The following is a 17,917-nucleotide window of genomic DNA, read 5'->3' on the forward strand; positions in this document are numbered from 1 at the left end:
TCATGCTGTCGTGAACAAAATGTGTCCCGCTTTTGCGGTGGCCCTGATTGGCCGAGGCGGGATGACGTCATAGAGGTCTCGACCAATCACAGAGCACCACCACAGTATGCGCGAATGCATGCTCATAACGCATTCTCCGGAACTCATAGGCTGCCATCCTTGTAATAAGAACAGGTGTAAAGTGTGTCCCCACATGACCACATCACAGAGCGCCCATAGCACTCGGTCAAAGTTTCGTTTTAACATTCACGGTGACTTCACCTGCGATACTTCAAACGTCATTTACCTACTGCAATGCACCGTATGTAACCAACAATATGTAGGACAAACTGAAACCCCGTTTAGATTGCGCTTTAATAATCACAGAGCCCATGTTCAATCACTTCCACACCTGCCTCTATCAAAGCATGTTCAACTACCCGGTCATTCATTTGACCAGATTTCAGCCACTATTCTCGAATCTGGTTTTAAAAGAAATCATGAGCGCGAAATTAGAGAGTCGTTTCTTATCTATAAATTCAAAGCAGTGTCGTCAGGTTTAAATGAAAGCACAGGAAAATTAAGTTCGATCCCTGCACCTTGAACGCCCAAATATGTTCCCATGTCAATGTTGTGTTAGTGCCGCATCTCACACGCGAGCCGACATACGCCACCTATGTCGATACCTTATGCACATTCCGTTCCGCGCCCATGCTCAGATCCGACAACGCTCTGCATTTATTTCCCACTTTAGCCTGCGAGTTGGACGGGGGACACCTGTCCTTGATTTGCCGTTTCCTGCACGCCTCTGGCAGAAACATCGGCTCAAATGCGGACTACAAACAGGTTGACCACCGGATGTCGATGACTGAATATCGGGACCCCACCTGTTCCCGATCTGCATTTATATCTGCTTTGCGCCGCGAGATACCCTGTCGCTATTACAAAATCAATTTGTATTATGTTTACCCGCGTACAGTATATACCAAATGAAGAAGCGAACCAACGTCTCTGCGCTGATTCCTGAAGTCACAGTTAAAGAGTTGCGGGCGGACTCCCCGAAACGGGCTTCGAGAACGGCGCAGGGACGGCTCATGTTTGTGCGTGGTGCGCCCAGTTTGTGACCACAGGCGAACGCCACCTCAACGTAAAGCAGCGCAGATGGGGTTTGCAGGGTGGCGCCTTGAGGACGGCGAAGAGCGAGGTGAACGTGCGTCCCTGCCGCGCGCGCGCGAGTCCCTGGGGTGGTGACATCGCTGGCCGTGGTCCATGTCTCGGAGCGGCGGCGGATCTCCGGAACGGCCACGCGTCTTCTTAGAGACAAGCGGGGCTTGAAGAAACAACGGACACAAGCAGCTACAAGGAGGGCCCGGAGAGAAAGGAGGACGACAACATGCGACTTGGGGAAAACAAGCCGCAAGGAGATGCGACTCTGGTGCCGAGCAGAGAGGCCGCATCTTGATTCGCCGATGCTTGGTTGCTCAGTCTCGCCATGGATGAGGGACGTGCCGGTCCGTATGCGTCAACGCTTCAGCACAGGCGTTAAACTGAGTCTGATCATCCAGTTGATATAGCTCGCCGAGAAGTAGCAGTGAAGAGAAATTGAGGTCGGCTCGAGGCAGAACCTTACGAAGTGCGGGAATCACGCATAGAGAAGAAACGCCCGTGTGATCACGTAACCATGCTTAAGAGAGCTTACGCTGGGATAGCTATAGGTTTCATAGAATTAAACCTCTGAATGTTTTTGTCTTTCTCCTTGTGAACATTAGTCAGACAGCAAGTGGAGACAGGAGAGGTGTTTTTTTAAGTGAACTATACACTTATTCGAACGAACCCCAACAGCGTCGCGTTAACACCAGGATCAGGAACACGGAGTATAGTCATGTTTATTGTAAGACACAGCAAATAATGAGACACAAAGGAACTACTTAGAAGCCTCGATACGTTTCGAAACCTGACTAGTAATTTATTTGCCTCTTTCTTAAATTTGTGGTCATAACTCGAAACGGTGACCGTTCCATCTTTGGTGTAATGCGCCACCCTTTGAAGTGACTGTTCGGAAGATGCTACATACGTTCACACACTTTATATATAACAAAAAAAAGTTAACAAGAACCGACACAGGCACGTCTTTAGACGTTAGCTATAGGGAATATAGTCCTTGCCCTCTTGTCGATCGAGTGCCCACCTCCTAGGAACCCTTTGACGACATCACTGCCTTAAGCGAGCATCGAACGAAAACCAGGAAAGTGTCAGCAGAAGTCATTATCCAACCCTTTTAGCTGCCGGCTTCCTCCCTTGAGCCAATTCCTTGACCTTGGCCGCCAGATTTGGCCCGAAGATGTTTGTCATATATACCTCCTCGAATTATATAGCGCGTGAGCCAGGCTGACTTCACTAGACACAATTTGCGTCGTGTTTCGCGCGATGGCCATGAAGATATTATCTGCTAGAGAGAATTTGCGTACCTCTTACAGAATGTGAGGCATAATAACGAGCAGCCAGTGAGCTACTCGCAGCGCCCTGCCCAGAGGTGACCTTATTTCATAAGCGCGAGTTGCGTGCAGTGCATTAATCACGTTGTTTTTGCCGACAGCGACTGCTTAATTGTCGTCAATGGCTTCCGTTGGAGAACCATTACAGCCTGCAACGTTTGTTAAATAAGCGATTAATTAATGTATTGATTTGGCTAAATGTTCCACCTATTGATATATTTAGTGAATATTTGAATAATCACATACTAATCAATGAGATCGCTCGAGAATTTTTATTTATTGGCTAACTGGCTGGCTTATTCAATTTTTTGAAGCTTAAGAGATCGAATCAATAAGAAAAAAAATATTGTTAGGAAGTTTCGTCCCCTGAATTCCAGCTGAGACCGGATGATGGCCGGACGTGACAGTATGTAATGGGGGCTGCTTACCTGGTGAGAAGGCCGGTTCCAAGCCAAGAGTTAAAAAGTCTGTAGAGCACGGCTTTGTCCAGTAATGCGCTGCTTTTCATCAGGACCTGGAGAGCGACGATTACATAAGCTGGCATGATGACAGAATCAGAAACTAAAGACACCAAATCTTGGCATCTGTTAAGAAGTTTTCGCATTTTAAGCGCAATTGCCAGGCATGCTGCTTGAGGCTAACCTTACTCTAAAGAACTCGCACTTTTATTCGCAGTATATTTTTTGCTTTACCCGTCAACGTTGCTTATAAGTTCCATGGCTTAATTCATTACGTTACAAACTGTCTCTTGTAAGTGCTCTTTAGGTTGTGGATTGCTTTATTTTGATAACTTAATATGGGGGGGGGGGGGGGGGGGGGGGGGCTTCTTTCATTCCTGTTTACAGAGCGTGTCCTGTTTGGACTGAACACGGTATGTTTGTAAATAAATAAATAAATTAAAGAAGAACCGAGCTCTGCATAGTGAATTTGACTGTACATTAGTGCCTTATTTGTTTTCGAATTTAAGTGTTGTATGAGGTGTGCTATCCGAAAAGCAATCAATTATACCGCACTGTGCATGGTCATTTTTCTTGTTTTGCCAATCTCCGAGTACAGCTGTCGACAACATCTTTTCCACGTAAATCATATTTGAGCGGGAAGACTTCGGTTACGAGTAAGCCTAACCATGTGCACTGAACAGTATGGTGGGGTGATTACTTACCTCTATGCCTTCCGCCGAATTGATGACGACGAAAGGCCATATGCCTATGTAGACTTTGGCCAGCGCCAACTTCGTCGTTTCCATAATCCGCATGTAGCCTAACAGGAACTGCACAGCAACTGCGAAGGCCCAGAATGTCACTTACAAACGACAAACTCATTTAGCACTAACAGCTCAGAGAACTAGCACCATTAAGCTGTTTGCTGCTGTCCGGGAAGCTCATGCATGAACTAACAAACCACGCACGCTTTCCACGAACGTGATGAATGGTTCAACCCAATAAAACTAATAGGTTGTTTGTTTTTCTGGGCTAACTTGCTTGCACATGAAAGAAATAAAATAGCGACAATTTTTCAAACAAAATTCAATACAGATGCGACGGTGATTTGTCTGAGCCTTTTCTGTTTCGTCTCAAGCTGTACTTGTTTATTTATAAAATTATGTATTCATTTATTCCGGACAACGTTTGGCACTGGTCCACGTGGTTCACTGTTTTGGCAACGTCGGCTAAAGGGACGAGCAAAGAAAGGAGATAGAAACAAAAAACAAAGCAAAGCTCCGTATGATTTTGCATACTCTTTCATGTTTTGCCACGCATATGCTGCATTGGGTTATGTACTAAAATGTTGGAGAGTTCAAATATGGACGCCAGAGTAGTATCTAGATTCAGGATGGAGACACGGGAAAAGGAGAAACGCCAGGCAATATCTACCGATTCATTAGCTTTCAACAGCCATGCTGCGCTTGGGGTGAACAGTGTGGGTTACATTGCTTCCTGCTTTAAATTTCACGAGCGGGAAAAAATGCTAAATATAGATGCATTTGAATGGGCCGAATTCGCCATTCAGGTCGATCATCAAGCGTTGTCATGCGGCCGGCTGGATTTTGCCCTCTGAGCCTTAGCTCTCCAAAAATACCATTACTGGGTGCACTACAGGAGGGGCACGAGGCAATGTTCCGTCTAATTTTGAAATCTTTTTCTCTTATTTCGCCACTCAATACGCTGCATTGTAATTTATACTAAAATATGGGAGAACCAAAATATGTATGCAAGAGTAGTATCTATAGATTCAGGAGACACGTGGTCAGGGAAAGCACCACACGACATCGACTGATTTATTAGCCTTCACTTCACAGCCATGCATCGCTTGAGGCGGGCAAATGGGTTACGTTGCTTCCTGCTATAAATTTCACGACCGGAAGAGGTGTGCTAAAAGCAGATAAAAAGCTACGCATAAAAGCTTAGGTAGCTTAATAATTAATACACATCTTATCAGCGTCCAAATAATATGCTCAAAATACCACCCACCATGTACGAGTGACACCAAAAAAAAAAAAAAAAAAAAAAGCCCATAAGATGCGGAATGCAATTAAGCGCCGCCTGGAGGGGGAAGCAGCCTCTTAAAAAGGAAAGGAAGATAAATTAATGCGTGCTAACTGTCTGCAAGAGAATATCATGTTTGTACAGTGCCATTTTAGCGACCTACAAGCACCGACGAAAATGGCGGGATTCTAGTGCTACAGCATTAAAAATTGTTCTCGCGATTTTCGCTGCATTTTGCTTATAATCTGATCACTTTTCATCTGGCTAGAGGGGGAGAAAGAGGAGCAGTGGAGCAGTGGAGGGCCGAAATTTCTCAAGCAGGCTGGTCCGCTGGTCTAGCTTTTAAGGCGAAAGCCTTTAATGGCTCATGATATCGTGAGCAAAATGTGTCCCGCTTTTGCAGCAGCTCTGATTAGCCGAGGCGGGATGACGTCATAGACCCCTCGACCAATCACAGAGCACACCATTGTATGCGCGAATGCGTGCCTTATAAGGCCATGTGTCAGTAAATGTCAAATTACTAATTAATGACCAATTATTGAATGAATTATTAACTAATTGATGACTATTTAAGTAAATAATTACTCATTAATTAGTGCCAGTTGCTAGCAGAATGCGGCACTTAGGCTTTCGCTTTTCACTACTTTAGTCGCTAAAGTCCCTAGTAATTTTTATTGCAATCTAGCAAATGTCAGTCTAACAGACGCATTGATCAAAAGAGATAAAAGGCGGGTGTCGAGAAACCGAATCTGAAAGCAGCATGAAAGCTGTGAAAAAGTGAAAGTGAGTTTAGCATCATGTGACGTGGGCTGTGCAGTGAAGCAGTATCGAAATGTCCCATCGTGGCCAGACGGGCAAGTTGCACTGCTTCACGGTTCCTATCTTAAACCACTCAACTCCGTAATGCGAAAAAATGGCGTTCATAAACAGCTGATGATAAAACATTTGCGCGCACAGAATTTTCCGGCATACCATCGATTATCAATAGCCGAAATTTAAAGCATTTTGTGCAGCTCTATTCTAGTGAAAGACAAAATTGGAAACCTTATATCAGCTCGCGAGCCCACTGCCAGTTTTTGAGCCCGCTCTCAGGGGCGCCCGTTATATATATATATATATATATATATATATATATATATATATATATATATATATATATATATATATATATATATATATATATATATATATATATGTTAAGGATGCTTCATTCTGCTTTTAGCTGTATTTTTTATTTTTCGTCGACATTTCGGCAGGAACCCTGTTTTTCTCAAGACTAAATGTTCATGGTTGAGTTTCAATTTTATCATCACCGGTAACTGGAGGAGCCACAGATGCAATGTGTACATGCATCCAGACAGCGCGCGCACAACACACACATAGATGCACATAGGCGGACTGCCTGACTGTGCCTGACCTGCTCTCTGTATTCATGCACCGCATGTATGTATGATACATACATACATACATACATACATACATACATACATACATACATACATACATACATACATACATACATACATACATACATACATACATACATACATACATACATACATACATACATACATACATACATACATACATATATACATACATACATACATACATACATACATACATACATACATACATACATACATACATACATACATACATACATACATACATACATACATACATACATACATACATACATACATACATACATACATACATACATACATACATACATACATACATACATACATACATGTCCCGCCGTGGTAATGCAGTGGTTACGGCACTCGACTAGGATAAGGATGCGGGATTGAATCCCGGCCTCGGCGGCCGCTTTTCGCTGGCGGCGAAAATCAAGGCGACCGTGTACTGCGCGATGTCAGTGCATGTTGAAGAACCCCAGCGGGTCGAAATTTCCAGAGTCCTTCACTCCGGCGTCCCTCATAACCTGAGTCGGTTTGGAACGTTAAACCCTTAAACCAAACCAAATATACACGTTGTGGAGGTACACATGAATCTCCTGTCGGATTGTAACGGCCGTGCATAATGATCAAGCGAGGTTATGCGCACGCTGCTAGGGGGGATGCAGAGAGGAGGGCTACCCCCACTACCTCCTGCAAAAAAGAGAATGCAGGAGACTGTACGGCCTAATTTAGAAATCGCACGTTCATTTCCCCTTTTCCTCAAACAGTTTCCTGATAAGGATGGCAAACATTTTGATCCGAAAGTGCTGTCTACTGAGAATATTTTGACGTCAAACGTAGGTGTACAGGCTTGATCGATGTCTATAAACGATGCTTCGCGAATTTGTTATGAATGCTGTTCACAAAGGTTTACCTGCCCAGAGTACTTTCTCGAACGCATTCAAGCATCTTCCACTCCAGGTGTGGCCTGTCGGAGTGGAATGGACACCATTCATATAGTTCTTCCCTTTAGTTGCTTCTTGTTGCTCTAATAACAACGTCTCTTATTGTATTGTATCGTTTTTCTTTTTCTTTTTTGCGCATAAGCAGCTCAGGTTATCATGCACCATGAACAAGGTTTGCTTTTATTTTGTGGATAAGGACTGATTTTTTTTTTTTTTTTTTGCATTAGCGGTTTTAGGAGCTTTGCATCCTTGGACGTCAGTGAAGCAAAGTGGAGGGCAGCATGTTAGCGCTTGGCAGGTGCAATTGGTGTAGCAACAGAACGTCGCCTTGACCTACTTGGCTTTACAAAATATACGAACTACAGCTGTATATTCTGTTAGAGGAAAGAATTTTTAGACGCGGTACAAACAAGTGCATGAAGCATACCTCGTGCATTTCGACTATAGCAGGTGGCTGCTACACGCTTCCGAATGAGCCTTTCAGATGCTCTGTGCACAATTATATGCATAGAAGTACGCATGGAGCTATTGAGTATACGTGCATGTACGATTGAGGTCATGGCGAACTCGTAGCATTAGTTAAAAAAAAAAAAAAAAAAACGTTGCAAAAAGTACATTTTCTGCTTCGGATGACGTTAGCGGGTGACTTTTTTACTAGTGACTTTTTACACACTTCCAGGTGAGTGCTTATCCTGGGTAAGCTTACCAGCGTGTCCTCACGCATAGTCTCCTGGGTAGATTAATCACTCAAGTAACCAAATTTTATTCTCAGTTTCTGGCCTCTCCACCCCCGTCGCACTGATCTTTGAAGAAATGTAATATGTGGTTACATACAATTCAGTCCTAAGCTACAGTCTCAAACTATTGTAATCATGTAAAAAATTTCGCAACTTAGACCTGTGTTAACTATAGGGGGCAGAACAAAAAATACTTTTTCGTGTATAATTGCTGAAGTGCTTTTGAAAGCTTCAAATGATAATGCACATCACTGGCTTCGTAATTTGCAATCGTTGAGCAAGGGCTTAGTCAAAACCCCATTTGAAATTATACGACCAGGCTTACGAAGGTTAAACTCCTCCTGATTCGACATCTGTTTGGAAACGGCACTCTTCAATCCTGCTACAAATGCCATGGGCAGCCTGTCCGGAGGCCCGGGAACCTTCCTAAGGACCCTCCAGGCACAGATGAGCATGGTCACGTGATTCCACGTGAACGCCACCGGAGATACCACAAAGGAAGCTACAAGTATGAGAGTCACGTTGACCGCCAGCCGATCATGCAGGTCGCCGACATGCCACGCTACATCCACCCTCCAGGCACAGATGAGCATGGTCACGTGATTCCACGTGAACGCCGCCGGAGATACCAGAAAGTAAGCTACAAGTAGGGGAGTCACGTTGATCGTCAGCCGATCACGCAGGTCGCCGACATGCCACGCTACATCCATAGTTCAGTCGAATGAATGACTCCGGGCAGTCTCAATATGCGCGCTCTGTTTGCAAATGGCCCTTCACACATGGGATCCGAACCTATCTGCTTCTCTCAACGAGAGCTATTTCAAGTTTCGTCCTTCTAGACGTCCGCAACCCCTTATTTCATCTGACGCATGAGTTACAGTGGACCGATGTCTACAATACTTGCTGAGCTTGCTGAGCTTGCGGAGTCGCTTAGTTATATATGCTTGGCGAATTCGACACAATTGTCATGAGCCTGGCAGCGATAAATCTGTGAGATAGGCGGTGCAGCACTCGTGAAGAGCTTCGCGGGTATACTTAGCTGTCCTTAGGTGCATCGGAAATTTATGGTCAAGGTTGAAAGCTCTGAGTGAAGGGCAAATCAGCGGGCCTTTTGGAAACCGAACGACAGCGATAAACCTATGAGATAGGCGGTGCAGCACTTGTAAAAGAATTCGCAGGTATACTTCGCTCGCGTTAGGCTCATTGGGAATTTATGGTCAAGGCCAGGAGTTGAAAGCTCTGAGTGAAGGGCAAATCAGCGGGCCTTTTGGAAACCGAACGACAGCGATAAACCTATGAGATAGGCGGTGCAGCACTTGTAAAGAAATTCGCAGGTATACTTCGCTCGCGTTAGGCTCATTGGGAATTTACGGTCAAGGCCAGCAGTTGAAAGCTCTGAGAGAACGTCAGATAGCTCTGAGAGAGTCAGCGTTCATTTCATTTTACTACGAACCAAAGCTGATCTTTCGTTTAAGCCCACGTGCTTGTCGGTACGTCCAACGTTGTTTCTAAAAGCATATTCGGCTTGGAATAGGTGCAAATAAGGAGAAGGAAATGGATCGCCGCAAGCAAAAACGAATCCAGCCTGCTTGGAATCCAGCTTTTCCAGAGAGCTCGCAGTGCACTTTGTAACGCTAGATTTTTTCTTCTTTTTTTTTTTTTTTTCTGGGTACAAGGGTACTGTGGGCACAAGCAGGATGCAGTCCACGAAAGGGGTGTAGCCACTGAATAATGCAGCGAACGAGGCCAATGAGACCGGTCTGCTTGGCAAGCTTGGTCGTTGTGTGGAGTGACACTCTATGAGATACAAGGCACACCTGCGAGGTGATGTAACAAGACTCGATAACGGGCGCCAAGGGCAAGCAGCGCTAGGAGAGAGGCACGTCGCGAGCGCGTCGCATCCTCGCCGGACTCGGGAAACTGCATGTTGCGCCGCGGCGTAACATGTAGGCTCCCTACGCTGGATGCGTGCGCAGCGACAGCAGTCGGTGAGATGCCTTCGGCAAGGCCGAGTCGGCCATTCGTTGTTGTTGGAAAGAGTGGTCACTTCACTATTCCCGCGACCCACTCCCAATCTTAAGGGAAACCAGTAAATGAACCGCTGAAGCGGCATCGGCTAATGGCATGCGATTTCAGGGGAAGAATATATGTGAGTGTACGTGCGTGCGTGTGTGCGTGTGTGTGTGTGTGCGCGCGCGTGTGCGTGTGTGTGTGCGCGCGTGCGTGTGTGTGTGTGTGTGTGTGTGCGCGCGTGCGCGTGCGTGTGTGTGTGTGTGTGTGTGTGTGTGTGTGTGTGTGTGTGTGTGTGTGTGTGTGTGTGTGTGTGTGTGTGTGTGTGTGTGTGTGTGTGTGTGTGTGTGTGTGTGTGTGTGTGTGTGTGTGTGTGTGTGTGTGTGTGTGTGTGTGTGTGTGTGTGTGTGTGTGTGTGTGTGTGTGTGTGTGTGTGTGTGTGTGTGTGTGTGTGTGTGTGTGTGTGTGTGTGTGTGTGTGTGTGTGTGTGTGTGTGTGTGGTTTAACGTCCACAAGTGACTCAGGCTATGAGAAACGCCGTAGTGGAGGACTCCGAAAATTTCGACCACTTGGGGTTCTTTAACGTGCACTGACATCGCACAGCACACGGGCGCCTTGCTTTTCGCCTGCATCGAAAAGCGGCTGCCGAGGCCGGGATGCGATCCCGCGTCTTTGGGAACAGTAGTCGAGCGCCGTAACCACTGCGCCGTGTGTGTCTCACACACACACACACACACACACACACACACACACACACACACACACACACACACACACACACACACACACACACACACACACACACACACACACACACACACACACACACACACACACACACACACACACACACACACACACACACACACACACACACACACACACACACACACACACACACACACACACACACACACACACACACTTTTCCGCTTTTCGATGGAGGTGAAAAGCAAGGTGCCCGTGTGCTGTGCGATGTCAGTGCACGTTAAAGAACCCCAGGTGGTCGAAATTTTCGGAGTCCTCCACTACGGCGTCTCTCATAGCCTGAGTCGCTTTGGGACGTTAAACCCCACCAATCAAATCAAATCACACACACACACACACACACACACACACACACACACACACACACACACACACACACACACACACACACACGCACGCACGCACGCACACACACACAAACGTGTATATATATATATATATATATATATATTGAACGATAAGCCGCGAATTTCGACGAACGCTGTTCACAAGGGGTTAACTATACCGAGGACAAACAGCTCCCGTCCAAGATGTGGCATAGCAGGAATGTGATGGACACTCTCCATAGCTCGCCCGATTAGTTTCTTCTTGTTGCCCTAATAACGGGGTCATTGGACGTCGGTGACGGCAGCATGTTAACGCTTGACAGGTGCATGTGGTGCACAGCAAACTGCCCTTATATATTTCGCTTCATAGAACACACGAAATAGAGCTATATTCTGTTATATTCGGTTTGAGAAAGGAGTGTTTAGTACGGTACAAACAAATGCGCGAAGCATACCTCGTGCATTCCGACTATGGCAGGTGGCTGCTTCCGACAGGGTCTTTTATGTGCTCGGTGCGCAACTATATACCAAGAAGTACGTATGGAAATATTGTCTACGTGCATATATGCTTGAGGACATCGCGAATTTGTAGCATTATTTAAAACAAACGTTGCAAAAGCATATTGCCTGCTTCGGATGACGTTAGCGGGTGACTTTGTTACTGGCGACTATAACCCACTTCCCGGTAAATTAAGAATGTTTGTCCTGTGTAAGCTTGCCAGGGTGCCCTCCCATATAGTCACCTTGGTAGATCACTCAAATAACCAAATTCTATCTTAAGTATCTGGTCTCCTCAAGCATATATTCTGCTTCGGTGGCTACTTTAACAATTCCTGGCGGATTACGAGTGCTTATTCTGTGTTGGCTTCCAAGCATGTCATCGTACTTAGTCTTGTGGGCAGATTAGTCACTCAAATAATCTAATTCTATTCTGATTTTCTAGCCTCTTTACTCTCGCCCCATACACCATCCACTAACTTACACCTGTGTTAGCTGCTGGGGGCAGAACAAAAATGTATACTTTTTTAGGTATATAACTGCTGAGGCGTTTTTAAAAGCTTCAAACTACGACGCACGTCACTCGTTTCGTAATTCAAAACCACATTTGAAATTATAAGCAGGCTTACGGAGTTTGAACTCTTCCGGAGTTGACGTCTGTTTGGAGATGGCGTTCTTCAATCCCACTACATATACCATGGGCAGCAAGTCCGGAGGCCCGGGAACCTTCCTCAGCATCCTCCAGGCACGGATGAGCATGGTCACGTGGTTCCATGCAAACGCCACAAGCGAGGCAACGAAGAATGCCACGAGCAGATGAGCCACGTTCACCGGCAGCCGATCGCGCAGATCGCCGACACGCCACGCCACATCCATCGCTCAGGCGAATGAACGGCTCCGGGTAATGTCTATATGTACACACAGTGTTCGCAAAGAGCTCTTAGCGTGTGAGTGCCGAACCTGTCCGTTGTCCGTTTCTCTCAACGGGTGCTTTTTCAAGTTTTTTTCCTTTAGAGAGGTCCGAAACTCATTATCTCATCGGCAGCGTGAGTGACGAAGTGCACGGAAGACGTTCGGGGCGGCGCGCAGCGAAAACTTTTCCTGCCGAATGCTTTTCAACTACAATGCATGCTGGCTGACCTTGCAGAGTCGCTTAGTTACGCTCGACGAATTCGACACAACCGTCATGAGCCTGACTGCGATAAACCTATGAGATAGGTGGCGCAATACTCTTAAAAGACTTCGCGGGCATACTAAGCTACCGTCAGGTGCATCGGGCACTTATGGTCAAGGTCAGCAGTTAAAAGCTCTGAGAGGAGTACATCAACGGGCCTTTTGGAAACCAGATGTTAGGGAACAAAATTCGTTCCTGTTTACTCCGAACCAAGGCAGATGACCGCTCTCCCGTCTAAGTCCACGTGCTTGGCGGTGCGCGATGCTTTGTTTCCATAAAGAGACCGGCTGGTAATAAGCAGAAATAAGAAGGCAATGGCTCGCCTCATCCGGAAACGATCCAGCCTGCTTGGAGTAACCAGCTCTGCGTTATTTTTGTCCATACAGCTCGCAGTGCACGTTGTCCAGCTAGCTGTGGCTCTTCTGGGTACAATAATGGTACGGTGGATGTAAACGGGCTGCAGTACACGAAAGGGGTACGGTCACTGAATAATGCAGCGAACACGGCGACTGCGACCGGTCGCGGCTTGGCAAGCGTGGTCGACGTGTGGATAACGACGCGCTGAGATACGAAGCACATCTGCGCGCTGATGTAAAAAGACTCGACTACGGACGGCATGTGCAAACAGCGGGAGGAGAAGGGTATAGCGTGGCGCCGGTCGCGCGCACAGCGACAACCGCCGGCGAAATGCCCACGGCAAGGCCGAGCCGGCCATTTAGTTTGTTTGAGGAGGGTGGTCGCTTCTCTCTTATTACAGCGACCCCTTCCCAATACGAACGGAAACCAAAAGCAAACCGCTAAACCGTTGAAAGCCAGCTGGCACGTTGCATAGGGGAAAACCCATATTGTGCGTTCGTGTGTGTTACAAGCCCCCTGCCTTTCCCTTTTAGATGCCTTTCTCGGTTTTTCTGTGCTTCGTTTCTCCTTGAGCCTTCTCTATGTATCCATTATACAAAGTTTCCTTAACGAGAATGCAATGAAGTGATTCACATTCTTTTTTTTTTTCCTGTCAGTCTTTCATTGATATCATTTGTATTTGATTAAGCCACCTTTTCTACGGCGCTGATAGCGAATATGGCGGTGGGTTGGACTAGCTGCAGGACGTGGTGGGTTGCTGTACCCGCTGACTGAAGTTAGTGTAGGTAATTAAAAGGAAATAAATTAACGTTGCCTCGCCCGCACCGCCAAATGCAAAACGGGATTAAACTAATATAAAGTAAAATGTTGGCAAAAAAAGAAAAAATTACGAGGGACTTTAGCGACTAAAGTAGTGAAAGGCGAAAGCCTGAGTGCCGCTTCCTGTATGCAACTGGCACTAAGTAGTAATGAATTAATTAGTCATTGGTTAATTAATAATTAATCAGGCAATAAATACTTATTTAGCATTAATTGGGAAATAATAAATTACTTGATCAGTCATCAATTTTAAATTAGTTGATTGATTGAATAAGCATTCATTAGTAATTGATCATTGATTGACATATGGCCATATAAGGCAGGCATTGCGTATACTCGTGTGGTGCTCTGTGATTAGTCTAGACCTCTATGACGTCATCTCGCCTCGGCCAATCAGTGCCGCCTCAAAAGCGCGACACATTTTGTCCACGACAGCACGAGCCATTAAAGGCTTTCCCCTTAAAACTTCAAAGGGAAGGGGAGTCTAAGATGGTAAAGGAAAAGCGCGTCATTTTTATTTTTTATTTCTGTCGATATGTCGCGAATTCTGGGGCAAGGTGACGGCTTTTCGGCTGAATGAGCTCAGTACGTCGTAGTGTAAACATTTGTTCTAGGGCACGGTTCGAACCCATCAAGGGATCCGCCAATCCAGGGTTAATCACTCTACCAACTTATCTCGCCCAACTTTCAACCTTACAACTTATCTAAGTTAGAAGGCCTGCAGTTCAGATGGCATTGCGAGAGGGAATTGACCAAATACATGGAGTATGAATTGAGTTTTTTCAAAGGTTAGGGGAAACCAATAAGTATAACTAGTTTGTAATAAGGAAGTAATTAACATATTAAGAAAACGCTCTCAATGCGTAACCCGCCACCGCAACCGAAGTTCCGTTCCATAAACAAGAAGTATACGTGTATAGATCGGACACAATCACAACGCTAGCAGAAATCGGCAATAGCACTTGCTTCTCGAGTATTGCTTCGCGCAAAGAAAAGCAAACACTCTTGGCGCTCTTTTCGTCAGCTTCAGCGATGCACATGCTCGTTTCGTCTCTCGATCTCCGCTCTGCTTTGCTTCGTCGCCCGAGCAGCTAGAAATCGACGCTCGTGCCGTATTACTAAACATCAAGAGCGCTGTAGATTTGTTACCCCGTATTTAATTATGGTTTTGTTTATCTCTGCCATGTTTATCTCTGCCAAGTATAGTAGAGATAAACAATCCTCAGTGTGTCGCTTGCGCCGCCAAGTTCCTGCATCATATCTTTTAGTAGTGGAGAAAGTATCATCAGAGAACCAGAAAGGGAACAGGCGGCATCGCCTTTAACGGTCGCGTAAGGGCGCTCGCCACAAGAGGAAGCGTTACAAAGGGACTAGCTAACACTATCATCAGCGTTGGAACCTAAAGTGTCTCGGTGCGCGCACGGAGGAGTGGACTCACTGAGGCACAATAGTGGGAATCGGGCATTGTGTGGAGGTAAATGCTAACAAACAGTTAACGTGAAGATAACTAAAAAATTAGCCTATCTTTTCCTTACACTCTTGGATCTGAGCCAATGACCGAGGTTAGCGAATACGAATATATTGGTGTCACAATAACTCATAACCTGAAATGGAACATTCACATTTCTAACATATGTGACTCAGCTTTTCGTAAACTCTGTCTTCTACGTCATAAACTAAAACAAGCTCCCGCTGAAACTAAACTTTTAGCCTACACATCAATAATAAGACCAAAACTGGAGTATGCCTGCATAGTGTGGGACCCTTACACAAAAACGAACATTGATGCACTAGAAAGAATACAGCATAAAACAATCAGATTTAGTTTTTCGAAATACCGTATGACTGATTCCCCGACAGAAATAATGAGACAACATGGCATTCAGACATTGGAAATAATAAGAAAAATACAACGGCTGAAATTTCTTTTTCTTCTTAAAAATAATCTCCTCACCCTCACTCCTGAGCCTTATGTAACGCCAATGGCAGCACGCGGAACACGTCATCGTCATGCTGACTCTCTGACTCCCTATAATGCCAGAACTAACATTTTTAAATATTCTTTTTTCACACGGACTATAACTGATTGGAATAATTTACCTCAGTCGCTACTAAACAGTACTGATTCCATTGACGAATTGAATTATTGATTTCATTTTCTTGTGAATTAGTAATTATTCAAATTAATATTCGTGTTATAGTCCTTCTCACTGCTTAAGCTGTACTGACGGTTCATTTGTACATTTACTCTTCACTTTTTGTTTTGGGAATTGTTTGGTTATAAGACCAAGTGTTCCTTTTACCCATTTTGTTCTCGCAGCTGGTAGGCTGCATTGCTATTGTGCACACTATTAATTTGGTCCTTTTGTTCTTGCGTCTGGTAATGTAATTAATCTGTACTTTGTATGCCCCCCCCCCCCCCTACCTGGGCCGCAACGAGGCCTGCAGTATTGTATAAATAAATAAATAAATAAATAAATAAATAAATAAATAAATAAATAAATAAATAAATAAATAAATAAATAAATAAATATATTTATTTATTAATTATTAATTATTAATCTATCATCATATTGCTTAAAAGCTGCGCGTATTGTGGGAATGACTGATCTATACCTACCACGGGGACATCCATCGCAGTGGAAAATTTGAGGTTACTGCAGAAACTGCACTGAGAGAATAGCGCCGCCGCAACGTTTTTGTAATTTCGTTACTTTTTGATGCGCATATTATTATTTCATTTTATTCTTTGATCCCTTACTCTTCGTTTTGTTATTTTATTTATTAATTTGTAAATTTTTTTTCTATCTTTCTCTTTTTCTTTACCAATACAATTATTATTGTTATTATTTCAGTAATGTTATTAATTACCAACCTCACTAATTATTATTATTTTTACTTAGCCAATACCCCGCTGCGCTGGTACAGTGGTGAGGGCACTCGACTGCGTGTCCAGTTCACGGAGAAAGAAACCATTCTTGCTCCGTGGCTCAGATGCCAGATCGAATCCTTGCCGCGGCGGCCGCTTTTTGACAGAGGCGAAAAGTAAGGCGCCAGTGTGCCTCACCACCATAGCCAATTAATGCGTTTCGATGAAGGCGAAACGGAGTGGCGTCCGTGTGCTGTGCGATGTCAGTGCACGTTAACAACACCAGGTGGTCGAAATTTCTGAAGTTCTCCACTACGCATCTCCATCGCCTGGGTCGTTTCGGTTCGCTAAACCGTGCAAACCAAGCGAAACCTAATGCTTTTGCACTTCAAGAAAAGTGATGACGCTTCCCAGAGCTTTCGAAAATTGATTTGACTTATGATATTTTACGTCCTAAGTGGGCCCAGGCTATGAGAGATGCTGTAGTGGAGGACTCCGGAAATTTCGACCACCTGGAGTCCTTTAACGTGCACTGACATCGCACAGCATACAGGCGCCTTGTTTCTCGCCTCTATCAAAAAGCGGCTGCCGCGGCCTAAATTCTATCACGCATCATTGGGAAGAAAAATCGAGTGCCCTACCACTTCGCCACCACGATGGGGCGGAGGGCTCCTAATTTATTATATATTTTTTTGCTTCTTCAAATAGCCAACACCCTTCCCGACCGCAGCTTCAAAGGATGTAAAGAGTACGAAAGGAGGAGGTGAGTTGATGGCCTTCAGTGGAAGAATCTGCGAGGCCATAAAGATATTACTTACCACTGCGCCCTGAGGCGTCCATCGTATGGTGTGTCCTTTCTTTCACCTGACAGGTGTTGCACGACGATAGAAATAAATTGGCTAGAACAAATAATTGTTACTGGGCAGCACTTATCTCGAACTGCTAACGACAGCACCTTCGTCCCTGCCGTCTTGAAAGCGTCGGCTCACGTGGCCAGGAAAAAACGCAGAGCGAAAGTTCTGGTAACG

At 45.2% G+C, this 17,917-nt stretch overlaps 1 protein-coding gene across 1 annotated transcript in view; it reads right to left on the reverse strand.

Moving 5' to 3' along the window:
- LOC146197170 (cytochrome P450 4V2-like) overlaps positions 1 to 12,619 on the reverse strand; it is a 29,993-nt gene extending 17,374 nt beyond the window's left edge. Inside the window, exons 1-3 of the mRNA XM_084596446.1 lie at positions 12,300 to 12,619; positions 3,637 to 3,755; positions 2,903 to 2,988 (exon numbers count right to left, since the gene is read on the reverse strand). Coding sequence (XP_084452572.1) covers positions 2,903 to 2,988; positions 3,637 to 3,755; positions 12,300 to 12,546 — 452 coding nt within the window. The 5' untranslated portion in view covers positions 12,547 to 12,619. The remainder of the gene's footprint in view (positions 1 to 2,902; positions 2,989 to 3,636; positions 3,756 to 12,299) is intronic.
- Positions 12,620 to 17,917: the final 5,298 nt, after the last annotated feature.

Source organism: Amblyomma maculatum, chromosome 3, assembly GCF_055883805.1.
Source record: "Amblyomma maculatum isolate TAMU_Amacu chromosome 3, ASM5588380v1, whole genome shotgun sequence".
NCBI lineage: Eukaryota > Metazoa > Arthropoda > Arachnida > Ixodida > Ixodidae > Amblyomma > Amblyomma maculatum.